General features: G+C 46.1%; 1 protein-coding gene across 1 annotated transcript; it reads left to right on the forward strand.

The window, feature by feature from the left end:
* Positions 1-762: 762 nt before the first annotated feature.
* LOC115204447 (pecanex-like protein 3) lies at positions 763-26990 on the forward strand. Its single transcript, XM_029770028.1, has 34 exons — positions 763-2729; positions 3334-3542; positions 3737-3842; positions 4753-4792; positions 4928-5023; positions 5117-6811; positions 7304-7433; positions 7543-7712; positions 8259-8316; positions 8406-8556; positions 8696-8853; positions 9447-9600; positions 9793-9825; positions 9940-10111; positions 10211-10321; positions 10424-10625; positions 10772-10877; positions 11023-11115; positions 11255-11405; positions 11511-11655; positions 11873-12050; positions 12214-12322; positions 12512-12641; positions 15396-15454; positions 15559-15774; positions 16028-16281; positions 16385-16615; positions 16739-16845; positions 17267-17414; positions 17585-17815; positions 18532-18806; positions 23571-23740; positions 23912-24294; positions 24990-26990. Exons 1-34 carry the CDS (start codon positions 2577-2579, stop codon positions 25128-25130), a joined length of 6765 nt encoding a protein of 2254 aa, XP_029625888.1. The 5' UTR covers positions 763-2576; the 3' UTR covers positions 25131-26990.
* Positions 26991-27292: the final 302 nt, after the last annotated feature.

Consider the following 27292-nt stretch of genomic DNA (forward strand, 5'->3'; position numbering starts at 1 on the left):
GAACTTCCAGACCTTTTTTTGTTGTTGAGAAGCAATAATATACAAATCAGGCAAGAATAAATATATCAAAACCCACGATACACAGATATAATATAACTAAGAGACAGATCACATTTCATCATCAACATTTGCATTATAATATTCTACTGTACAGATACTTTTACTATGTAATTTGAGGGAATTTAATCAAGCTAAACGTTCACTCACACTATAGAAGTTTAATGAATTATTATTATTATTACATTAAGGCTTGAAATCTGAGGGTCTTTGAAAATGTACACTTGTGAAATTACTCATTAGTATTAAGACATTCACAATGAAATCTGACTTATTGTTATCAAAATGTTATAGTTTTTTTTTCCTAGGTAAAGTTATAAATACATTTATTTGAGAAATATACAACAAGATCATCCCAGCATTTGGATATTACATTACATTCATTAAAAAGATGACCCAATGACTCAGATTTATTACCTCAAAAAGAGCCATTCTCATCCACATCCGTGAACTTCGTAATAAAGGCATTTGTTGGATATATATCTATATTAATATGAAATCCCTTCAGAATGATGGACCTCTAACCTTGTTTGGTATACAAAACCTTTAATGTATTAACCATGCTTTTTTCCAATCTACTTCCAATTAGTGAATGCCAATAAAACTTCCCTCTTGGGGCGACTCTCTTAACTATATGAAACCCACCCCTTTAGGTAGACCGGAACTTAAAATGTTTTCAATGGTAAACGACCTGAGTGAACTATCTTCATTTACCCACCATCTTTGACTGTGGAATGTTGTTTTTTTGCTTCGCGTGTGGATAAACGAGTGATTGTAAGCAGTCGCGCTAACGAGAAGGAGATTTCTTAAAGCTAGCTAACCAGCGGACACATGATACGGGCAATGACGCAAATATGTACCAACTGCCAGTTTCTCTTAACCAACAAATATATATTCACTGTGTCTTTCAAAAGAAGAAAGACCATAATCATCTGAAAAACAATATTGTTAGCCAACTGTGGTAAGCTAGCAACCCGCGGTGGTAAGGAAAAAGCATAGATTCTTTAGCGAACGTTTACAGAACTGCTCAACACGGAAGAGAAGAGGCAAATCTGGGCAGCGTTGATTTAGAATAGTTTACAATCAATTTAATATAGCTATCACGATAGGTTACCAACTTTTTTTTAGCTTGCTATCTAGCCACACTCCGTCCCAATTCTGATAGATAGCGTTGGCTGTTTTATTTTTATGTGGCCTAGCTAGCATGCTAATCGAGCGTTCCTGTTTGTAAACTGAAGTACTAGTAACCCATTTCTGTTAGTAACGTTAGTGGGGATCTTTCATGATGTGATTGCTACCAAAACTGTCAGCGATTTGGTTTAATCCAACACATTATAATGCGTTGTTTGTAAGTGTTATTATCTCGAAATTACACGTTTGTCTTGTTTTGGAAGCATAACGTTAGTAGCTAGCTAAGTTGGTTAAGTAGCAATGTTTCGCAGATAGACAAATAGCTATAGCTAGTTAACTAACGTAGATGATTTATAAGATACAAACTGCCAAGTTTTTCTGTTACCAAATCAGCTAGATAAGTAACGTTAGTTTGCTAATTTATGTCTGCTGGTGAAGTGCATTGGTTGGCAAATGACGTCTGAAGGAAATTGTGGTGGCTAGCTAGAATAACATGTAGACAACTGCTAGCTAGCATGACCTAGCCAGCCAGCTAACTGTAGAAAACAGTAACGTTACGTTGGATTGTCTATCAATCACTAACTAGGTGACAGGATAGTGGAAGTAGGGTTGGCCTTGAAACTATACAGAGGGATTCATGAAAAACAGGATTCCTATCTAGCTGGGTTATAAACAAGTTAATAGACCTAACTAATGGGTAACTAGCTTTCTGCATTGGCATATTCAGACAGATTATGTTAGTTGCTAGTATACATATCTATGGAGTATTTTTGCAGATGTTTATTCTGAAAATCTATCAGGATGCATAAAGATTCAGATCTCATGAGGTTGAGCACTCCAAATACATATCTGAAGAATTTACACTTGGCCACTGAAGTTGGAACAGTCCAACACAGTTACAGCACCATGTGAGTTGGAGATGAGGAGCATTATTAAGATTCTCTGTGACGTTAGACAGGTGTACTACAGCGTCTTGCTCTGAATGATGTTATCAGAAACCACTTTAAATTTACTGAAGTGTGACTCGAAATGTGTGAAGAAACCAACCAAAGCAGTTGTGATTTTTCTTTCAAATGAATGTTGTTATTTAGTCAGTGGGTTACCACCAGTGTGCCAAAAAGTAAATCTCCAGATAACAACGCAAGGGTTACTTTTTTGCAAGAACTGCACCGCAAAGCAGCCCATCCCTGAAAAAGAGCATGCACGGACTCCCTTGAGATACACTAAGGATTATAAACCCGAAAGTGAAGAGAACTGTGTTATTAACTTGTTATCCTCAATGGAAGTGCCATTGTAGACACGTGACAGGGTGGCTACAACTGTGCCATTAGGAGCTCCAGCCTTAGAGGAAGCCTTGCAATCCTGGGTTGGCTGCTCTTAGGGGGACAATGGGTTCCCAAGCTCTTCAGATACTGCGGCAGGGGGTGTGGGCTTCAATCACAGGAGGCTGGTATGTGGACCCCCACCAGAGCACGTTCTCCAACTGCTTCCACCTGTACCTCTGGATCTTTCTCCTGGCCTTCCCTTTCCTGCTATACATGGTGAGGATTCTTGGAGGTGACAATTTGGTTATTTCTATAGATGGAAGAATTCCTGTTCTCTAGGAATTCTCTTTAAACTGGATGTCAAGTTAGTCAGGCACTTTTTACATACTGCACTAATAAATGGATATCAGATGGCCATTATTCAGATCAAATGAGAACTGGTTTTATCATAGAACGGAGGAGCAGAACCATGTTGGTAACAAAGTGGGACAGAGTAGGAGAGTACCATTTTCCCCTCAGTATTAATTCAAAACTGTATTTTCTTCCACACTTGGTGTCCTATTGCTTCTCTTTACCTTATTGTTTGAGCTTTTGTTTACGCGTTAGTATTTGCTCTAGTGAAGAGTGCTGCCTGGAAACCAGGCCTGTTATGTCCTCTCAAGCTGTCGTGGCTGTAATCTTTGTGGAGTGGTCCTTCCTAGTCTGTAATATGTCCAATATTTCCACGTGCTTGCCTATCTAGGGGAAGCGTTTGTGTTATGGTTCATTTACTAGTATTGAGGACAGGGTGTTGTTCCTGTACCCTTATCATGGGCTAGCCTACTTTGTATTCCTAGCTCTGACTCACTCTTTTTTTCTCTCCTCTGGTCATCCTGTCCAGTCTCTCCCCCCCAGCCTTGTTGTGGCAGCTGTTTACTGTGCTGTGGTGGCAGCCTTCTTCACAGCCATAAAGGCAGTGAACTTCCACCTCCATGCCATGTTCGACCTGGGGGAGATGGTGGAGAAGAGGCAGGTCTCGCACATAACCGACGCCCCACGGCTAGAAGAGGGGGATGATGGGTCAGGAGGCCACGATGGGAACCAGCATAGGTACTGACGGAGATTTCCATATCATAATGGAAGAATTTTTTTGTCAAACTTTGTAAAAATACAAGATGTTATTCGATGTACATCTGAGTGAAGAGGCTCATTTGTGTTGATGCTTTGAGGGCTATTATTTCACATGATTGTGGACAGATTTTGAGTTGTGTTTTTTCATGCTGGTATGTATGCTCCCCTCTCAGGGACAGCAATGTTGGTGTGGAGATGACTGTGTTCAGAAAGGTCAACTCAACACCTCCAGTTCGCTGCAGCTCCCAGCACTCTCTGTTTGGACTCAACCAGGTGTCGGTGAGAACTGACTTGCATTTACACAACACACAAACGTACTCTCTCTTAACCATTACTCTACAATTTCTGCGCCCCCGCGGAATCAAATTAACATAATAAAAAATCCCCATCAAAATTGGTCTGTTTAAGATAGAGATGTTTTTTTGCATAAGCTGCGTCTCAATACGCTGATATCGCCGTTCCACACCTGCAGTGAAAGGTGGCAGAGCTAGAGCGGTGTTTGTCAGACCATGAGACATCCTGAAAATCGGTCTTCGACCAGTTTGGCCACTCTATTGAAAGATGAGACTCTCACAAACGTGATGGTGTTCTCGGTTTTGCTCTAGAACACTCTCAATACTCTGAAGTCGGTACAGCCTCTTCTGCCAACTTCTGTCTGTAGCGTCCAAACTGTTTGGGCTACACACTAATATAACCCCTCTGTGGACAAACACGATTTTGCTCTGACACTCACAAGACTCGTCTGAAGGTCCCTGGTACCAGCAAACATGTTTTATGGAAGCGTATATGGAGATAATTTAGTGCCTAAATAAGGGATAAATACATGTATAACAAAAAAAACATGTGTTTCCTGATCTTCCTTATTTCTCTCAGATATAGGACAGACACTTAAGAACAAACTTCCTTTTGATTTATTTTTGGACCATCTGTTGGTCCATGCTGTGAATCTGTTATTCAATGCATTTCTATTGGCAAATAGCAGTAATGCCAAATTCAGTTTTTCATACAATATTTTCTTTATACATTATATCTTTTTTATACCTTAAGGGGTCTTGAAAATGAATTAGCTAAATGATCCTTGGTATGACCATCTTAAAATAATAGCATGTTAGCTTGTATTCCCCTGCAAATGATTTATATTCCTATGATATTCATTCTTAATCTAACAAATGTTTGTTTTTTTCCTCAGGAGTTTTTGCCCCAGCTTGATGACAGTAGAGGCTCCAAGGGTATAGTATATCTAATCTAACCCCACTCTAACCTCACTGTTGTGGTTGGGTAAAGCTGATCTGACTGACGGATGATCATTTTTTTGTCCAACATGGTTAGCAGTCTAATTTAGGGACTGCTTCTTCTCTTCTCAGATATCAAGGATCTGATGCGAGAGCAATGCAGCAATAACTTGATTGTCACGTCAGCTCGCCGGGAGATCTTCTGCCACAGCTCCCAGGACCCCATCCGTAAGGATTACACTGCAAATAGACATCTCGTATTTTGTCCATGTTAGTCTTTTCTTTGGCATGTGTGTACTAAGTTTGGGCTTTCACTTACAGATGTTGCCAACATGGTCCCGTCCTGCTTGGCTGCTGCTGTAGGGGGAGAGTTCCCTGATCTAAGGGGAGTGGGAACGGGGATAGCAGGGGGATTTGGTAGCTTCCAACCTGGGATGTGCATCTCTATCCCCCCGTCCCCCTCCAGTCAGGAAGACGGAGGAGATAAGGCCCCATTGGAGGAGATTGAGGGCATGCTGGAGCAGCTGTCCCAGCAGAGTCCTGAGGAGCCCTACTCCCCCTTGGGCCCCTCTGGTGAGTCAGAGAGCCTGGGGGATGCTCCCATCAGCCCTCTCATAAAGAGCAGTCTGAGTGAGGAGCTAAGTGAGAACCTGCTTGGGCTGGGCCTTGACCCCGTGGCCTTCGCCCCGGGAACAGAGCACCCAGGCAGCCGCAGTGGGGTGGCCATGACTGCCGGCTCCACAGACAGCTGCTTCAGCGGGGGCGGAGCGACCACGGACCGTGAGACCCTCAGCACAGTCAGCAGCTACCGCAGTGAGAAGACTGACTCCACCCAGCTGGAGAGCCCTTCACTCAGCCTGCCACATAACATAGACTCAGGGGCGCCAACCTCTGCCCCCGCCCTGGGCACCAGTACCCTAGAGCCAGCAGAGGAGCCTGTACTGCAGGGGGGCAGTGATACTGATGATCTGTCGGACAGCGAACTACTGCGCTCCCCTTCCAAAGAGCTCTCTCTGGGCCAGGGGCTTGATAAGACACTAGTGGAAGGGGAAGATTTGCCACCTGTCCCCTCAGATATTACACAGCCCCCCTCCCTCCAGGACTTGTCTCCCTCCAGTAGTGGGCACTCAGAGGCATGTGATCTGGACAGGACGGTCCCCGTCCCCCCCCTCCCCCCTCCGCGGCAGGCTAGCTCGTTGCCGTCAGGGCTGGCCCTGGGTCTAGTGTCTTCTGAACCTGATCATCCTGTCTCCTCTATCCCCTTCCTGCCCTCTGAGCAGCCCTTTCTGCTGGCCCAGCAGGTGGTGCGCCCCAAAGACTTGAAGCTGCTGCGGACCAGTGGTGGTTGTGTTGGCCACCAGCCTGGCCGCAGGAAAGCCCCTCGCAAGCGAGGTGGAGGGGGAAGCAGCAGCTTTGACTGTGGCTCCTACAGGAGGCACCACGGACAGCACAGAGACTACATCCCAGTGCGCAGTCGGTTGGGGGCTAAGACCTACAGCGAGAACCTCTTTGAGGACTCCAGTGACGAGGATGACGGCTCCAGTCTGGGCTCCCAGAGACACTACAGCTCTGACGATGATGATTCCAGCTCCTCTACCTCCTGCTACTCCCCCGACCTCGCTAACGCTGGCGTTACGAACCCGCCCCCCTCCACCCAGCTGCCCATCCCCAGGGAAGGAACGTTGTCCGAGACGTCTGGCCCCATCCTCTCCCAGAGGCCACAGAGGTCAGCCAGCACGGCTAGTGCTAAGACTCATGCCAGGGTGCTCAGTATGGACGAGGCCGGTGGGGGCCACACTAACACTGTGGTCCTGCCCTCCACCATGCTGACCTCCTCCACCCCTGCCCCACGACCCCTCACCATCTCCAAGTCAGACCTGGAGGCCCGGACTAGCCACACAGACGGCTTCCCTGGAACTCACCACCATCGCCTGGACTCTCTGGGAGGCTCCTGGGCTGGCAACCAGACGGGCTGGAGGGCCGGGGAACTGGTGGAGGAGGGAGCTGTGGGGGGAGGTGAGACACATACTATTCACGCTAACTTTGGCCCTGTATTCATAAAGTGTGCTGATCTAGGAACAGGTCCTCCGTGTCCATTCATTATAATCTAAAAGGCAAAACTGATTCTAGATTAGCACTCCTACTCTGATTCCCACTCTGTCCCATTCAAGATGGAAAGCTCTAAAATGTGAAACTCAACAAAAAAAATGGCAACAAATAACACTCAAACTTTAATTTACCTACAAGCACTGGCTTTGCTGATAACTACCTTATTGAGGAGAAATGTACTTACTACGACTGTATGTGTTTGTCTCACCTAGCGATCTTAAGATAAATGCACTAACTGTAAATTGCTCTGGATAAGAGCGTCTGCTAAATGACTCAAGTGTCATTGAAAGATTGATTGTTTGCTGTATTTACTAGATTAATAAGGGCCAGATTGGTATTTGTAGAACTTAACATCTGAAATGTACATCCTGGTACTAATGTGAGTATCTGCTGCCTCAGCCCTGGCCCCAGAGGAGGGGGGCAAGCGGGACTCAGTGAGCAGTGTGAAGAGGACCCAGGCCATCCGCAGGCGACACAACGCGGGGAGCAACCCCACACCACCCCCCTCTACCATGGGCTCCCCACCCAGGTTGGTCTAGTGTAACACTTCCACACCATCCGCTCTAGCCATGTCCCTTATGCCAATCACCTCTGTATGTCCATGCTACATAAAGGCCATCTCCTGTGTCTTCCTGTAGTCTCCAGGACCTCCAGCGTGCCCGTACCTCCTCACACTCACGGACCCGGACCCTGCCCTCTGCCTTACAATTTGCCACCTCACTACTGCTGCCCCGCGCGGGGGTCCACGAGGCCTCTACCTTCGACGACACCACAGAGGGGGCTGTGCACTACTTCTATGATGAGGGTGGTGAGTGTTGTGATGTCAGACACTACTTCTATGATGAGGGTGGTGAGTGTGGGGATGTTAGACACTACTTCTATGACGAGGGTGGTGAGTGTGGGGATGTTAGACACTACTTCTATGACGAGGGTGGTGAGTGTGGGGATGTTAGACACTACTTCTATGACGAGGGTGGTGAGTGTGGGGATGTTAGACACTACTTCTATGACGAGGGTGGTGAGTGTGGGGATGTTAGACACTACTTCTATGACGAGGGTGGTGAGTGTGGGGATGTTAGACACTACTTCTATGACGAGGGTGGTGAGTGTGGGGATGTTAGACACTACTTCTATGACGAGGGTGGTGAGTGTGGGGATTTTAGACACTACTTCTATGACGAGGGTGGTGAGTGTGGGGATTTTAGACACTACTTCTATGACGAGGGTGGTGAGTGTGGGGATGTTAGACTGGGGCTAGCTTTAGGAAAGGGAAGAGTTAGATTCTTCAGGGGTGATTCTGTCCCAGTTCACACTGTAGTGGATCCTCTCCATTCATTGCTGTTTGTTTTTTCAGGAGTGAAGAGATCGTACACGTTTGGACCTGCTGGAGGCGGTTATGAGGACCCAGTGGCGTAAGTGTCTCTCTGATGAGCCTCAGACTCTTTGTTTGAAACTGATGTTGATATAATGTCTTAGCCCCTCCCTCTTTTTCTCCTCTTAGGGAGCGGGAAAGACAATCCCAGTCCTCCAGCTTCACCTCCAATGATGTCCAGGATGGGGCACCGGTGCTCACAGTGCTCCAGCCCAGGCCTGTGGTTCTGCAGGGCATGCAGGTGCGCAGGGTGCCCCTGGAGATGTCAGATATGCCAGAGGTGAGACACCGTTAGAATTTGTTTCAGCAGCGTATCATGTATTTTTGACAAATCAACCTGCTGGACATTTCTTGTATATGGCTTTGGTTTTTGTAGAATATGCATGATATTTGTCTCAAACCCACACCCCTGTGTCTAGTTTGACCTGGACCATGAATCTCTGCATGAGTCCCAGGAGAACACGCTGATGATCGAAGAGAAGGCCAAGCCCAAACACTACTACCGCTTCTGGGTGCTGCCAGGCAAGTGGCTGAGGGTGCGTTACGACCGCCTGGCCCTGCTGGCACTACTGGACAGGTGAGGCACAGCAGCTAGCTAGTTTATCTCAGTGGTAATATCACCCAATGAACCACAGCAGCTAGCTAGTTTATCTCAGTGTTAATATCACCCAATGAACCACAGCAGCTAGCTAGTTTATCTCAGTGGTAATATCACCCAATGAACCACAGCAGCAAGCTAGTTTATCTCAGTGGTAATATCACCCAATGAACCACAGCAGCTAGCTAGTTTATCTCAGTGGTAATATTACCCAATGAACCACAGCAGCTAGCTAGTTTATCTCTGGTAATATCACCCAGTGAACCACAGCAGCTAGCTAGTTTATCTCAGTGTTAATATCACCCAATGAACCACAGCAGCTAGCTAGTTTATCTCAGTGGTAAAATCACCCAATGAACCACAGCAGCTAGCTAGTTTATCTCAGTGGTAAAATCACCCAATGTTTGTCATCGTTATTGAGGAGAAAGCCATAGTTCTGTTAGAGGTCTATACTGTGGAGAGACATTGTTAGGGTTTCAAAACTTGGGAATTTGGTAAAGTTACTGGAATTTTGCAACCCTAAACAGTATAAACGACCTCCTACTGTATCTTCCATTGTGTGTCACCTGTAGGAACCGTGGTGTAGGAGAGAATGTGTTTGCGGTGGTGCTGGCCAGCATGGTGGCCTTCCTGGGGTTCCTGCTCCTCTTGCAGGGTTTCTTCAGGGACATCTGGGTCTTCCAGTTCTGCCTGGTCATCGCCAGCTGTCAGTACTCACTACTAAAGGTACGCAACACAAGTTGTAAGGAATCAAGTCCCTATTCAATTCCTATTCCCTTTTTTATTAATACAGGTATCTGGTCCTATTCATCAACTGCCAATGCATTTTAGTTGTTTAAACTGTTATAAACCAGCGTTAACTTGAAGTGAAGTAATGTGTTAAAGTGTCTGAACTGACACTTTGGTCTCTTTCCTCAGAGTGTTCAACCAGATGCAGCCTCCCCAATGCATGTAGGTAGATGTCATCCAAACATCTGTCTTGGTCATTATCCACTTTGGAACCGTTCCATTGTTGATTCTTGTTTTGATGACACAACCTGATGACTGTCTGGTCTAACCCATCAGGGCCATAACTGGGTCATCGTGTACAGTCGGCCCGTCTACTTCTGCCTGTGCTGTGCTCACGTCTGGGTGTTCGACCTGGCTGGGCGCTCGGGCCACCTGCAGCCCTTCTCCCTCTACGGCGTCACCTTCTTCTCCACTCACTTCCTGCTCTGTGCCAGGGACGTGCTCATAGGTCAGTCCGAGTTAGACTCTTCTAGCTGTGCGCTTTTGCAGATGTATTATGACCAACAGACCCACTCACACACTTTCTCTATCTCTTTCTTCCCCCCAGTGTTCACCTTGTGTTTCCCCATCATTTTCCTGTTTGGGCTTGTACCTCAGGTCAACACCTTCCTCATGTGTCTTCTGGAGCAGGTCGACATGCACATTTTTGGGGGAACGGGTAAGACGGGTCCATAACATTCACTGTAATTCACAGTTACACACAACATACTGTCATTGTTGAGTGATGCCTGTTGACCTTGTTGTGTGTGTTCCTCCACAGCCACCACCAGCCCCCTGTCGTCTCTGTACAGCCTGTTACGCAGTGTGTTGGTGACCGCGCTGCTCTATGGGTTCTGTCTTGGTGCTATCATTGCTCCCTGGGAACATCCCCATGTGCCAGTACTGTTCTCTGTGTTCTGCGGTCTGCTCCTGGCCTTTTCCTACCACCTGAGCCGCCAAAGCAGCGACCCCATCATCCTGTGGTCTGTGTACCTCTACTACCTGTATATACCTAGTGGTACCTTGTCGTACATGTAGCTAACATTCCCAGATCCTAGCTGTCATTTGAACAACCTCTCCATCCCTCTTCTCTCATGTTCAACATCTCCCTGTATGTGTTTTGCTCTAGGTCTCTGGTCCGCTCCAAGTTCTTTCCTGAGCTGCTGGGTCGGACCCCTGAGGAGCCTCCTCTGGAGATCAAAGACCCCCTGCCTGAGAAACTACGCAACTCTGTGGTAAGTTGCGTCCTAAATGGCTCCATATTCACTATATAGTGCACTACTATTGACCAAGGTCCATTTGGGATGCATACCAAGACATCCCTCTCTGCTGTTGGTGTTCTGAGGTCTTAAAACTCGTCTCTCTGTCTGTGTTTTACAGAAAGAGATTTTCCACTCTGACCTAGTCATGTGTCCCCTCATGGCTGTCATCACGTTTGCCGTCAGTGCCAGCACTGTCTTCATCGCTCTGCAGGTCAGTCAACACCTGGTCGACCAGATATGGAAGAAATGGGATGTTTCAATGTATAGAGGGAGTCTTTCTGATTGGTTATGGCACTCCGCAGTGTGAGTGTGTGTTCTCTGAGACCTCCTGTTTCTCCTCTCCCCTCCAGCCTGCTCTAAGTTACATCCTGTACATGGTGGCCGGGGGGGTGGGCTTCCTCACACACTACCTGCTGCCTCAGCTCCGCAAGCAGCTGCCCTGGTTCTGCCTGGCCCACCCTGTCCTCCGTTCTCGAGAGTACAGCCAGTTTGAGGTCCGCGGTGAGTAGCAACCCACCCACCTCTAAACTCACTCACACATCCGTAAGAATTGTGTCAAGGCCTCAGGTTTGTCATAGATTTTTTGCTGTGCCCTGTTCCTCCCAGATGCCGCCCAGCTGATGTGGTTTGAGAAGCTGTATGCGTGGTTGCAGTGTTTGGAGAAGTATTTAATCTACCCGGCGGTGGTGCTCAACTCCCTCACTACAGAAGCCCAGCTTGTCAGCCAGAACCCAATGAAACTGAACATCTAGTAAGCAACCCAGCCATCCCATACCAACCTCCTCACCGTACATACACCCTCCTCTTCTGAATCCCATCCATCCGTCTAATCAGAGTTCAGTGAGAACACGCTTTGTATTTGCATCATATGTATTTTAATGTCTTCCCCTCCTCTCTGTTTTTCCCTTCTCTCTCTCTCCCTTCTCCTCTCTCACACTTCCCCTCTCTCTCTCTGTTCCCTCCTCCAGTGGCCGTGCTCTGTTCATCTCTCTGGCAGGGATGAAGCTGCTGCGTTCGTCGTTCTGTGCCCCGTCCCTGCAGTACGTCACGCTGTGCTTTACCGCCCTATTCTTCCTCTTCGACTACCCACACTTCTCAGAGACCTTCCTGCTCGACTATTACCTCATGTCTATCCTCTTCAGCAAGGTACCTGCCACCGCCTAGCTCCGCGTACTCCTCCCTGGGACTTTGTTTTAGCACACATTCAACCAAATGAATTCATCTGCACATACTGAACTATGCACTGACCTCAAGTCATTTCTGGCTGTGCTGGATTGCTGACATTGGATTGTATGGTTTCTCTTGATAGCTCTGGGACCTGCTCTACAAGCTGCGTTTTGTTCTCACCTACATCGCTCCCTGGCAGATCACCTGGGGCTCCGCCTTCCACGCCTTCGCCCAGCCCTTCGCTGTGCCCCGTATCCCTCTACCCTGGCACTGTGATCTGTAGAAAACTTTTTGAACTTAACAAGGATGTAGTCTTTCTGCACTACCACTTGCTCATTTGCCAGTGGAACAAAGTGTATAATAACAGTAAATGCTGTGTCCATTGGCTGCACTGTGTTAGTGGTGTCTGTCAGAACTCCTTAACCCCCTCTACTCCTCAGACTCAGCCATGCTGTTTGTCCAGGCTGTGTTCTCTGCTCTCTTCTCCACCCCCCTCAACCCTGTCCTGGGCAGTGCTGTGTTCATCACCTCCTACACCAGGCCTGTCAAGTTCTGGGAGAGAGACTACAAGTGAGTTCTTCCCTTTTCCAGGAGTCAGGGAGATGTAGAGATGTAACCTCAGGCTGTCCACGACACCAGCTTTTTGATGGGGTGTTTTTTTGCAGTTAAGAGGTTAGTGTTAACCAGATGAAGGAGATGAATGCCATGTCTAAATCCATCTGTTGCAGTGATAGCTAGCTGACTGCATTATCCTTATACACAGCCGTCACCTGTCTCATGACTAGTACAACAAACGCTGACGCTACACTTCCAAGTATATCTGACCAAATTATGAAAGAAAAGCATTGTATTTTGAATTCTGTAAAGTGTGGAAGAGGTGAAAAAAGGATTGTTGTCTATCAACAATGACAAGCCACTGGGGTCTGACAACTTGGAGGGAAAATTCATGAGGATAATAGCAGACGATATTGCCACTACTATTTGCCATATTTCCAATTTAAGCCTAATAGAAAGTGTGTGCCCTCAGGCCTGGAGGGAAGCAAAAGTTATTCCCCTACATAAAAATAGTAAAGCCCCCTTAACTGGCTCAAATAGCCGTCCAATCAGCCTGTTACCAAAACGTTTGCTATTTTTGCTATACAATGCTATTATACAGAAAACAAATTGACAACAGACTTTCAGCACGCTTGTAGGGAAGGACATTCAACAAGCACAGCACTTAGACAAATGATTGATGGGGGGAAAAAAAGATTGGGGGGATGATTGGCTGTTTTGTTAGACATCAGTTCGGCTTTTGACTTTATCGATCATAATCTGTTGCTGGAAAAATATATGTGTTGTGGCTTTACACCCCCTGCTATATTATGGATAAAGAGTTACCTGTCTAACAGAAGACAGAGGGTGTTCTTTAATGGAAGCCTCTCCAACATAATCCAGGTAGAATCAGGAATTCCCCAGGGCAGCTGTCTAGGCCCCTGACTTTTTTCAATCTTTACTAATGACATGCCACTGGCTTTGAGGAATGCCAGTGTGTCTATGTATGTGGATGACTCAACACTATACACGTCAGCTATTACAGCAACTGAAATGACTGCAACACTTAATAAAAAGCTGCAGTTAGTTTCAGAATGGGTGGCAAGGAATAAGTTAGTCCTAAACATTTCAAAAACTAAAAGCATTGTATTTGGGGCAAATAATTCACTCAACCCTAAACTTCAACTAAATCTTGTAATGAATAATGTGGAAATTGAGCAAGTAGAGGAGACTAAACAGCTTGGAGTAACACTGGATTGTAAACTGTCATAGTTAAAACATATTGATACAACAGTAGCTAAGATGGGGAGAGGTCTGCTCTGCATTCTTAACAACCCTATCAACAAGGCAGGTCTTACAGGCCCTAGTTTTGTAATACCTGGAATACTGTTCAGTCGTGTGGTCAGGTGACACAAGGACTTAGGAAAATTGCAATGGGCTCAGAACAGGGCAGCATGGCTGGCCCTTGGATGTACACAGAGAGCTAACATTAATGTGCATGTCATAATATGCATGGCAAAGTGGAGGAGAGATTGAGTTCATCACTACTTGTATTTGTGAGATGTGTTGAAGCACCGAGCTGTCTGTTTGAACTACTGGCACACAACTCAGACACCCATGCATACCCCACAAGACATTCCACCAGAGGTCTCTACTGTCCCCAGAACAGACTATGGGAAGTGCACAGTACTACATAGAGCCATGACTACAAGGAACTTTATTCCACATTAAGTAACACATGCCAGCAGTTAAATTAGATTAAAAAAAAACAGATAAAAATACACCTTATGGAGCAGCGGGGCCTGTGAAGCAACACAAACAGACACATGCATACAAACACACAATAACATACGCACTATACACACATGTACACATAGATTTTGTATTATAGATATGTGGGAGTAGGGCCTGAGGGCACACACTTAATCTGTTATGAATGTATTGTAATGTTTTTAAAATGTATAACTGCCTTAATTTTGCTGGACTTTAGGAAGAGTGCCTTGGCAGCAACTAATGGGGGATCCATAATAAATTCAAATACCGTAATTTTTACGGACTATTACGCGCACCTGAATATAAGGCGCACCCACTGAATAAAAAAAGATTTTGAACATAAATAAGCCGCACATGTCTATAAGCCGCAGGTACCTACCGGTACATTGAAACAAATTAACTTTACACAGGCTTTAACGAAACACGGCTTGTAACAAAAATAAATAGGCTTTAACGAAACACGGCTTGTAACAAAAAATTAATAATTAGCAGTAAGCTTTAGTTGTCTTTTTGCACTGAGTCAATTCCTCACGCTGCTGTTTCCAACGTCTTATCATCGACTCATTAAGACCAAGCTCCCGTGCAGCAGCTCTATTTCCTTTTCCAACAGCCAGATCAATCGCCTTCAACTTGAAAGCTGCATCATATGCATTTCTCCGTGTCTTTGCCATGATGAGGGTGACAAAATGACTACCGTAATCAGAATGATGAAGTTTGAGAGCGCTCGATTTAATCTAAACAGTAAACCAAAAAGTTATTTGACCTTAACCCGTTCGGCAATTTCATTGGTCTAATGAAAGCTTCCTGCCGCCAAATAACTGAGCACGTCACAGAATGTGTTTTTTTTGGGGGGAAAATTGAAAGCGGAAAAAATCCATATATTAGCCGCGTCATTGTTTAAGCCGCGAGGTTCAAAGCGTGGGAAAAAAGTTGCGGCTTATAGTCCGGAATTTACGGTACTGTATAGGAGTTGCTAGAGCCTCTGTCACCCAGTTAACATCATGTCTGTCTTTCCAGCACCAAGCGGGTTGATCACTCCAACACTCGACTGGCCACCCAGCTGGACCGCAACCCAGGTCAGCTGCTACCACCACAACCTTCCTCATCTAACACAACTCATCATTCTTTAAAAGGACTCTGTTCTCATGTCTGTGGTCTCCTCTCCTCTTCTCTCTTCCAGGTGCTGACGACAACAACCTGAACTCTATCTTCTATGAACACCTGACTCGCTCATTGCAGCACAGCCTGTGTGGTGATCTGCTGCTGGGCCGCTGGGGAAACTACACCACAGGAGACTGCTTCATCCTGGCCTCCGACTACCTCAACGCCCTGGTGCACATTATCGAGATCGGCAACGGCCTGGTCACCTTCCAGCTGAGGGGGTTGGAGTTCAGGGGTGAGCATGGAGTGAGGGGGAGGTGGTGGGAGAGGTAGGGAGGGAAGGGGTTTGGGGTAGAAGGAACTTTTATGGAACTGAGTTCAGTGTGGTAAGCTTTGATGGTTTGAACATGAGTGTTTTGGACTTGTCTGAATGATATTCTTTTTCTGTCTCATCTCCTTCTCCCTGTCTCTCTCTCTCTCATCTCCCTCTCTCTCTCTCTCTCTCTCTCTCTCTCTCTCTCATCCCCCTCTCCCTGTCTCTCCCTCAGGTACTTACTGCCAGCAGCGGGAGGTGGAGGCCATCACCGAGGGGGTGGAGGAGGACGAGGGCTGCTGCTGCTGTGAGCCAGGCCACCTGCCTCACATGCTCTCTTTTAACGCAGCGTTCGGCCAGCGCTGGCTGGCCTGGGAGGTGGCCGCCACCAAGTACGTCCTGGAGGGCTACAGCATCAGCGACAACAACGCCGCCTCCATGCTGCAGGTGTTCGACCTGCGCAAGATCCTCATCACCTACTACGTCAAGGTATGATCCACACTGAACTTAGTTAACTATAACATGAGATCCAATAGCAGTTTATTTGAACAGTAGGTGGCCTGGTCTGTAACACGTGTTTCCTCTACCACAGAGCATCGTCTACTACGTCAGTCGATCTCCTAAACTGGAGGAGTGGCTGGCCAATGAGATGGTGCAGGAGGCCCTGCGGCCCTGCCTAGGCCCCGCCTACGTGGACAGTGACCCGACCTTCAACCTGAACATAGACGAAGACTACGACCACAGGGCCTCTGGCGTCACCCCCAGCTCCTTCTGTATAGTCTACCTGGACTGGATCCAGTACTGTAATAGCAGACGCCAGACGGTCAGTGTCCCTTGTCATGTTACTGTTGAAAAGGTGACATGTTGATTTGACCATTACTTCCCATATGTAATGTCTTCAGCAGACTAACTTCACAACGTGCTTCATGTGTGTTTTCTGTTGTAGCCGGTGGAGGAGAGCAAGAGAGACTCTCCTCTGGTCACCCTGTGTTTTGGCCTGTGTGTCCTGGGGAGAAGGGCTCTGGGCACAGCCTCCCACAGCATGTCTGCCAGGTAAGACCCAGGACTAAACACTGCTCTCTAACTGGAGGGAGTATGTCTGCCAGGTAAGACCCAGGACTAAACACTGCTCTCTAACTGGAGGGAGTATGTCTGCCAGGTAAGACCCAGGACTAAGCACTCTGCTCTCTAACTGGAGGGAGTATGTCTGCCAGGTAAGACCCAGGACTAAACACTGCTCTCTAACTGGAGGGAGTATGTCTGCCAGGTAAGACCCAGGACTAAACACTGCTCTCTAACTGGAGGGAGCATGTCTGCCAGGTAAGACCCAGGACTAAACACTGCTCTCTAACTGGAGGGAGTATGTCTGCCAGGTAAGACCCAGGACTAAACACTGCACTCTAACTGGAGGGAGTATGTCTGCCTCTGTGATACTGTATACCAAAGGTGACTGTGTTTGTGCCCTGACTTTCAGCTTGGAGCCTTTCCTGTACGGCCTCCACGCCCTCTTCAAGGGGGACTTCCGCATCACCTCTCCCAGGGATGAGTGGGTGTTTGCAGACATGGACCTGCTGAACAGGGTGGTGGCCCCCGGGGTGCGCATGTCCCTCAAACTGCACCAGGTTAGACATACTGGCATGACTCATTACAAACACTATAGTAACCAGCTCAATGACCTCAATGTAAAGAATTGACTGATTTTAGAGACTGTATGGTGGACAGAGCTAAGACTAAGAAGCTTAATGATGACATCACCCACACTACGCTCATCGCTCTGCCCCCCCCCCAACAGGACCACTTCACGTCTCCAGATGAGTACGAGGACCCGGTGGTTCTGTACGACGCCATCACAGCCAACGAAGAGAAGATGGTGATCAGCCACGAGGGCGACCCGGTGTGGCGCGGCGCCATTCTGGCCAACATGCCCTCGCTGCTGGCCCTGCGCCACGTCATGGACGACGGCAGCGACGAGTACAAGATCATCATGCTCAACAAGAGGTTCCTCAGCTTCAGGGTCATCAAGGTCAGCCGCAGCTACTGTTGAGACTCCCACCGTCACAGCTTGTCAGTGGTGTGCACTGAAATGAACAGGAGGACAATGGAGGCATTGCTGTAGAAGGACCATGGATCACATTGAGACTGATTTAATATCAGTAGATATTTGCCAGGAATGTTCTAGTGCTCTATTGTTAACTCTGCTTCTATCTCTAGTTGTGTGTCACCAGCTCTGGGTCAAATCAAATTGTATTTGTCACATGCGCCGAATACAACAGGCGTACCCTTACTGTGAAATGCTTACTAATAAGCCCTTAACAAACAATGCAGTTTTAAGAAAATATAGTTAAGAAAATATTTACTAAATAAATGAAAGTAAAAAAATAAATAACAATGAGGCTATATACAGGGGGTACCGGTACCGAGTCAGTGTGCGGGGGTACAGGAGGTGTTGAGGTAATTTGTACATGTAGGTAGGGCTAAAGTGACTATACATAGATAATAAACAGCAAGTAGCAGCAGGGTAAAAACAAAGAGGGGGGGCTCAATGCAAATAGTCCTGGTAGCCATTTGATTAATTGTTCAGCAGTCTTATGGTTTGGGGGTAGAAGCTGTTAAGGAGCCTTTTGGTCCTAGACTTGGCGCTCTGGTACCGTTTGCCGTGCAGTAGCAGAGGTTATTTGCATATTTGTGACTTCTTGTTCTCCTCACCACTGCTGACCCACACTGTCCTGCCCCCTGCAGGTGAACAGGGAGTGTGTCCGCGGGCTGTGGGCTGGCCAGCAGCAGGAGCTGGTGTTCCTGCGTAACCGGAACCCGGAGCGCGGCAGCATACAGAACGCCAAGCAGGCCCTGAGGAACATGATCAACTCGTCATGTGACCAGCCCATCGGCTACCCCATCTACGTGTCGCCCCTCACCACCTCCTTCGCAGGCGGGCACACCCAGCTCCGCTCAGTCTGGGGGGGGCCTGTCAGCCCCCATAACATCTACACCTGGCTCATCAGCAGCTGGGACAGGTACACTTACACTACACAGCCTGCAGTAGTCATGCTAAGGCTGTGTGAGATATATATATATATATATATATATATATATTAGCCAAATACATTTAAACTCAGTTTTTCACAATTCCTGACATTTAATCCTAGTAAAAATTCCCTGTTTTAGGTCAGTTAGAATCACCACTTTATTTTAAGAATGTGAAATGTCAGAATAAGAGTGATTAATTTCAGCTTTTATTTCTTTCATCACATTCCCAGTGGGTCAGAAGTTTACATACACTCAATTAGTATTCGGTAGCATTGCCTTTAAATTGTTTAACTTGGGTCAAACGTTTAGGGTAGCCTTCCAAAAGCTTCCCACAACAAGTTAGGTGAATTTTGGCCCATTTTCTCCTGACAAATGGTGTAACTGAGTCAGGTTTCTAGGTCTCTTTGCTCACTTTCCATTTTCAGTTCTGCCCACAAATTTTCTATAGGATTGAGGTCAGGGCTTTGTGATGGCCACTCCAATACCTTGACTTTGTTGTCCTTAAGCCATTTAGCCACAACTTTGGAAGTATGCTTGGGGTCATTGTCCGTTTGGAAGACCATTTCCGACCAAGCTTTAACTTCCTGACTGATGTCTTGAGATGTTGCTTCAATATATCCACATAATTTTCTTTCCTCATGATGCCATCTATTTTGTGATGTGCACCAGTCCCTCCTGCAGCAAAGCACCCACATAAAATGATGCTGCCACCCCGTGCTTCACGGTTGGGATGGTGTTCTTCTGCTTGCAAGCCTCCCCCTCTTTCCTCCAAACATAACGATGGTCATTATGGCCAAACTGCTATTTTTTTTTCATCAAACCAGAGAACAAAAAGTACAATCTTTGTCCACATGTGCAGTTGCAAACCGTAGTCTGGCTTTTTAATGGCGGTTTTGGAGCAGTGGCTTCTTCCTTGCTGAGCGGCCTTTCAGGTTATGTCGATGTAGGACTCGTTTTACTGTGGATATAGATACTTTTGTACCTGTTTCCTCCAGCATCTTCACAAGGTCCTTTGCTGTTGTTCTGGGATTGATTTGCACTTTTTGCACCAAAGTACGTTCATCTCTAGGAGACAGAACACGTCTCCTTCCTGAGCGGAATGACAGCTGCGTGGTCCCATGGTGTTTATACTTGCGTACTGTTGTTTGTACAGATGAACGTGGTACATTCAGGCGTTTGGAAATTGCACCCAAGGATGAACCAGACTTGTGGAGGTCTACAATTTTTTTTTCTGGGGTCTTGGCTGATTTCTTTTGATTTTCCCATGATGTCAAGCAAAGAGGCACTGAGTTTGAAGGTAGGCCTTGAAATACATCCACAGATACACCTCCAATTGACTGAAATGATGTCAATTAGCCAATCAGAAGCTTCTAAAGCCATGACATCATTTTTTGGAATTCTCCAAGCTGTTTAACTTCTTGGGGCTATGTGGGACGTTAGCGTGCCACCCGTGGCGCACCCTATCAACAGCAGGTGCATTTCAAGAGCGGCAAATTTGAAACCAAATAAATGTCAAAATTCAAATTTCTCAAACATACAACTAACTTACACCCTTTGAAAGATAAACATCTCCTTAATCTAACCATGTTGTCCGATTTCAAAAAGGTTTTACGGGGAAAGCATAAAGTTAGGTTATGTTAGGAGAGTACATTGACTAGCTGTGTGTAATGTATTGTCGATTCAAAGACAGGCGTCACCAAAACCATAAAATCAGCTAAAATTATGCACTAACCTTTTACAATCTCCATCAGATGACACTCCTAGGACATTATGTTAGACAATGCATGCATTTTTAGTTCTATCAAGTTCATATTTATATCTAAAAACAGCATTTTACTATGGCGTTGATGTTCAGGAAATCGTTTTCCTCCAATACCGGCAGTCAAGTCATCACAAGAAAATAATTAATTAATATTAGAAAACATTGGTAAAATATTATATTGTCATTCAAAGAATTATAGATTTACATCTCTTGAACGCAATCGACTTGCCAGATTTAAAATTAACCTTACTGGGAAATCACACTTTGCAATAATCTGAGCACTGCGCCCAGAAAAATACGCATTGCGATACAGACGAACCGCCATGTTGGAGAGATCTAAAATCGAAAATACTATGTAAATAATCCATTACCTTTGATTCTCTTCATCAGATGTCACTTACAAAGAATCCCAGGTCCATAACGAATGTAGTTTTGTTCAAAAAAGCTCATCATTTATGTCCAAAAAGCTCCGTGTTGTTAGCACACGATCTAAGCCAGCCGGACTTCACTTCACGAACGGAAAAAATATATTTACGTTCGTTCAAACATGTCAAACGTTGTATCGCATAAATCATTAGGGCCTTTTTTAACCAGAACATGAATAAAATTCAAGGCGGACCATTGGGTTCTCTTTTAAAACGTTTCGGAATGAGAGTACCCAACATGAACTCGCACGCCAGGTGTCTAATGGGCCATCACCGTTCCAAGGCTCTTCTTCAGTCAGATCTCAGAGTAGAAGACTCAAAACACTTTGTAAAGGCTGGGGACATCTTGTGGAAGCAATAGGAAGTGCCAAAACATTCCTCAGCCCCTTTGTTTTTCAATGGTATAGGCTTAAAGTCAATTCAACACATCAGGTATCCACTTCCTGTCAGAATCTGTCTCAGGGTTTTGCCTGCCAAATGAGTTCTGTTATATTCACAGACACCATTCAAACAGTTTTAGAAACTTTAGGGTGTTTTCTATCCATATATAATTATATGCATATTGTAGTTACTGGGTAGGATTAGTAACCAGATTAAATCAGGTACATTTTTTTATCCAGCCGTGAAAATACTGCCCCCTATACCCTAACAGGTTAAAGGCACAGTCAACTTAGTGTAAACTTCTGACCCACTGGAATTGTTATGCAGTGAATTATAAGTGAAATAATCTGTCTGTAAACAATTGTTGGAAAAATGACTTGTGTCATGCACAAAGTAGATGACCTAACCAACTTGCCAAAACTATAGTTTGTTAACAAGAAATTTGTGGAGTGGTTGAAAAACAAGTTTTAATGACTCCAACCTAAGTGTATGTAAACTTCCGACTTCAACTATGTGTGTGTGTGTGTGTGTGTATATATATATATTAATTACGTGTGTGTGTGACACACAAACACACAGAGTCAGGTATTCCTGCAAACTGCACATATCACACACATGCCACTGCTCTCTCTCACTCTCTCACTCTCACACACTCTCGCTCACACACACAGTGCATTCAGAAAGTATTCAGACCTCTTGACTTTTTCCACATTTTGTTACGTTACAGCCTTATTCTAAAATTGATTAAATACATGTTTTCCCTCATCAATATTCACGCAATACCCCATAATGACAAATGTAAAAAGTATTCAGACCCTTTGCTATGAGACTCGAAATTGATATCAGGTGCATCCTGTTTGCATTGATCATCCTTGATGTTTTTACAACTTGATTAGAGTCCTCCTATGGTAAATTCAATATATTGGACATGATTTAGAAAGGCACACTACTGTCTATATAAAGGTGCCACGGTAGACCAGTGCATGTCAGAGCAAAAACCAAGCCATGAGGTCAAAGGAATTGGCTGTAGAGCTACAAGACAGGATTGTGTCGAGGGACATATTTGGGGAAGGGTACCATAACATTTTTGCAGCATTGAAGGTCCCCAAAAACACAATGGCCTCCATCATTCTTAAATAGAAGATTGTAACCACCAAGACTCTTCCTAGAGCTGGCCGCCCAGCCAAACTGAGCAATCGAGGGAGAAGGGCCTTAGTCAGGGAGGTGACCAAGAACCCGATGGTCACTCTGAAAGAGCTCCAGAGTTCCTCTGTGGAGATGGGAGAACCTTCCAGAAGAACAACCACCTCTGCAACACTATCAATCAAGCCTTTATGGTAGAGTGGCCAGACAGAAACCACTCTTCAGTAAAAGGCACATGACAGCCTGAACAGACTGAACTCTCTGGCCTGAATGCCAAGCGTCATGTCAGAAGGAAACCAGGCACCATCCCTACGGTGAAGCATGGGGGTGGCAGCATCATGCTGTGGGGATGTTTTTTGGCGGCAGGGACTGGGAGACTAGTCAGAATCCAGGCAAAGATGAACGGAGCAAAATACAGAGATCCTTGATGGAAACCTGATCCAGAGCGCTCACGACCTCAGACTGGGGCAAAGGTTCACCTTCCAACAGGACAACGACCCTAAGCACTCAGCCAAGACAACGCAGGAGTGGCTTCGGGACAAGTCTCTGAATGTCCTTGAGTGGCCCAGCCAGAGCCTGGACTTGAACCCGATCGAACATCTGTGGAGAGACATGAAAATAGCTATGCAGCGACGCTCCCCATCCAACCTGACAGAGCTTGAGAGGATCTGCAGAGAAGAATGGGGGGAAACTCCCCAAATACAGGTGTGTCAAGCTTCATACCCAAGGACTTTTGAGGCTGTAATCGCTGCCAAAGGTACTCAGTACTTTGTTGAAGCAAAGGGTCTGAATGCTTTTGTATGTCATATTTACGATTTTTGTTTTATACTTGCAAACATTTCTAAAAACCTGTTTTTGCTTCGTCATTATGAGAGAGTGTGTAGATTGATGAGGAAAAAAACAACCATTTAATCCATTTTAGAATAAGGCTTTAACGTGAAAAAATGAAGGGGTCTGAATACTTTCCAAATGCACTGTACATACAACACACACTGACCGTGTGTGATAAGACTGTTCAAATCCCTGTGTTTCTCCTGCAGGTTACAGAAGGGTTGTGGAGCTGGCTGTAACAGTGGGGGAAACATCGAGGACTCTGACTGCGGCGGCGGCTCCACATCCATCTCCAACAACCCATCGGCTCACACCACCCAGAGCACCCCGGCCTCCAGCCTTCCCCAGCCCCACTTCACCTTCATCCACCCCCCCATGGGTGAGCCCAGGACCCCACCACTCAACTACAACCTCTGATGTCCACTGTTTAGCTGCAGCTAGCTATTATTATAATATCAATACTGACAGTATGCTGATAACACAGCAATGTTTGTATAATGATTACATTTTTTTTATGAAGTGAATGAAATAACTTGCTTTGTCTCTGTAGGAACTGACAACCCTGTGGGCCCCACCCCCACCTGGCCCCACCACCCTCAGCCCCTCCCCTTGGCTCTGCTCAGCCAGTCAGAGGGCAGGATGGACTCTGGGCTAGTTACTTCCCTCCACCGGACCTCGTCCATCCAGGGTCTCCTGGGTCAGCACCTGTCCAGCTCCCAGCTGTCGTTCAGCAGCTCTGTGGTCATGGCTCCCCTGCCTGGCCCAGGCAGCTTCCTGGACGGAGGGCACAAAGGGTCCGGGCGGGCAGGACTGGGACATGGCCTGCCCTACGAGGGTCTCTACGGGAAGTGGAGCATGTCAGGCAGGAAGGGCTTCAACGGGCCAGCCGCAGCTGAGAGTGACGGTGGAGCTTCTCAGTTCATACGGACACAGGTGAGGATGGTGAAACGGTGTAACATATTGAAGGTAGAACAGACACTGAGTGTACAAAACATGACCAGGTGAATCCAGGTGAAAGCTATGATCCCTTATGGATCCACTTCAAACACTGTAGATGAAGGGGAGGAGACAGGTTAAAGAAGGATTTTTAAGCTTTGAAGAAATTGAGACAAAATATTTGCCTTTTCAATGAGGTATGGTAGTAGGTGCCAGGCGTACCAGTTTGTGCCAAGAACTGCAACACTGCTGGGATTTTCACGCTCAACACTTTCCCGTGTGTATCAAGGGTGGTCCACCACCCAAAGGACATCCAACCAACTTGACACAACTGTGGGAAGTATTGTCAACATGGGCCAGCAGCCCTGTGGAACATTTCGACACCTTGTAGAGTCCATGCCCTGACAAATCGAGGCTGTTCTGAGGGGAAAAAGGGGAGGGGCGGGCACAACTCAAAATTAGGAAGGTGTCCTTTATGTTTTGTACACTCAATATATAGTGTATTGGAAGGTAGAACATATAGTCTGTGGGAAGGTGGAGTATGCTGTCAACAGCATGAGAATAATGTAGCTACAGGACATGACCTCTTACAACAGGATGTTATGGCTTTCAGATCAACTTAATGATGGTTGTTTGTTGCGATGGAAACGCAGAGGTTTCATTAGTTGCGGATATTTACATCTGTGTTTCAGTCTACTCCTCCTGCACTGCCGCCTGGGGCCAGCCCAACACAGGACCCCCTGGGGGTCACCCAGTCCACTGAGACCACGCCCCCCAGCCCCGCCCCCGGGGAGGAGTCCACCGAGCTGCCGTTACTTGAGCACCTGGGCTGAGTCTGTCCTGGAGAACCCATGAGAACCCCTGCAGCCAAAGCACTGCACCAGCATGGCCAGTTCTAGAGTGGGCCTGACCGGCTCCGACCGGACCTATTCCAGCTTCCCAGAGTCATTCCAATGTTCTTCTCTCTCTCAAAGAGACTGGACTCTGAGGTCTGTTACGTCTCTGATGGCAAATCACAACATCTCAACATGTTTTAGTGTACATTTTTTTTTCAAGCCTTTGCCATGCTGGATGGATCTAGAGGTCTAAATATGTTCCTCTTCTCCTCAGTGAACCACAAGGATGCATGTCAAAACTAAATGTATGCACCCATCCCACCATCCGCCTCCTAGGACTTGAAACAGGAGCTCTATTTGATAGGCCCTCAAGAGTTTCTGTAACAATGGTAACCCTAGCAGGCCAAAAAGCCAGTGCAATTGTAAGGGAGGTTTTTCCTTATGTAATGTTTAGGTTTTTTTTTATTAGTTTAGTTTGTTTGTCTTCTCTTTCACCTGAGACCTACCAGCAACAGCATAATGACTCAGAAAAGGGAACTCTAATATCCCTGTTGCTGTATGTACAGGTGAAGCCAGAGTTACTACCATAACAAGCCTTGTTCTTTACTCACACTGCCCATCCATGCTGCACCAACCTGCTGCACCAACCTGCTGCTCCAACCTGCTGCTCCACTGTAGAACTAGTTCACGTTCACCACTGTGGGGATATCCACTCTGAAACTGCACAGGTCACATCAAATGACTTGAACAGCTACAATATGACAGGGGTTGGCAACAGGCAGATTTACATTTTTTTTATTAGCAAAATATATATAGATAGATAGATATAGTTTTGGGTCAAAAGACTGTAAAATCACCAGGAATTCAGCAAAAAATATAAAAAATATTTAGGAAATCTTTTCCCAAGTATTCCCACAAATAAAAAGAGACATGATCGTGCCTGTATGTAATTTTGTATGACATTATTTTCAAATACAATCTCTTTTTGGGCTTAGTTTTGGTCAATTTGCAGTGTACAAATTATTATAATTATTATCTGCCATTCTCTCTGACAAAAATCAGCCCGTGGCTGAATCTAGTTGCTTACCCCTGTCATATGACCAGTCAATATCAACTCCCCACCTCACTAGCATAACACACACATTCCAAAACTAATCCAACACCCCTCCCTGTAAAAACATCCTCATACTCATTTGGATATTTATTAGAGGCACTTGACCACAATCAACAATCAAGTGTTTTGTCAAAGAGCTTGTTTCAGGGATAAGACTCCCGCCTACTCCTCCCTTTCCCAACATTTGGTGCTTTTTCCCAGTGGAGTTTACAGTCCTGTCAGGCCTGGACAAAAGTTCTGAATTTGGGGAGGTCTAATGAGATGGGGTGGGGGGTGACTCTGGACAGCTGATGGACCAGGACAGAGAGCATGAAAGGAGAAGAGATGCTCACCAGGCAGGGACATTGTTCAGACCACAGGATTCTAAACTGGGAATCTTCTTTCTAAAGCCTTTTAGATTTTTGTGTCCTATTGTTGGGGTGATTGGAATGTCTTTTTACTTTACTTGAAGAACCACAACTTCCTCAGTGGCTATAGGCCAGCCCACTGAGTTGCCCTAGTGACCAAACGCTCCCTCCCTGACCCGATCCAATCAGCTGTGGACTCTGCAGTGGGAGGGGCTCAGACAGCTCTGTGTGGAATAGCCACCAGCAAGAGGCCCTTCTGCTTTCCTTGGCTCCAGGCAGCTCCTCCTACTACTAAACCCTCCTGCTACTACTACTACACATACAAATACTGTTTGTGCTACACATACCTCCAGCGTTTTAGTTGGAAACCAAGTTAAATAAATACTGAAAAACAAAGATGGCATATTTATTGGATATCTTGATAACGTCTGGAAGACTGTTTTTTAAAAGGGTTTGTCTATTTGACATGCTGATGTGATATAGAAATGTGGAGATTGGACTTGGCTCTTAATTGTAATTTTTTGCCACACGTTTGGCATCATTTGACACGTTTCACCAAGGTTTCTCTTCTAAGGTGTGTAATATAACTGGAAGTATTCCTGAGAAGTCACTTTAAAATGTTTGCTCCCACTCCTGCATTTGCCATACCCTGCTTTAAGGGTCAAATTAAGGCACTGATGTACTTCTGAGTAGAGTCC

The sequence above is a fragment of the Salmo trutta genome, chromosome 12 (assembly GCF_901001165.1).
Source record: "Salmo trutta chromosome 12, fSalTru1.1, whole genome shotgun sequence".
NCBI lineage: Eukaryota > Metazoa > Chordata > Actinopteri > Salmoniformes > Salmonidae > Salmo > Salmo trutta.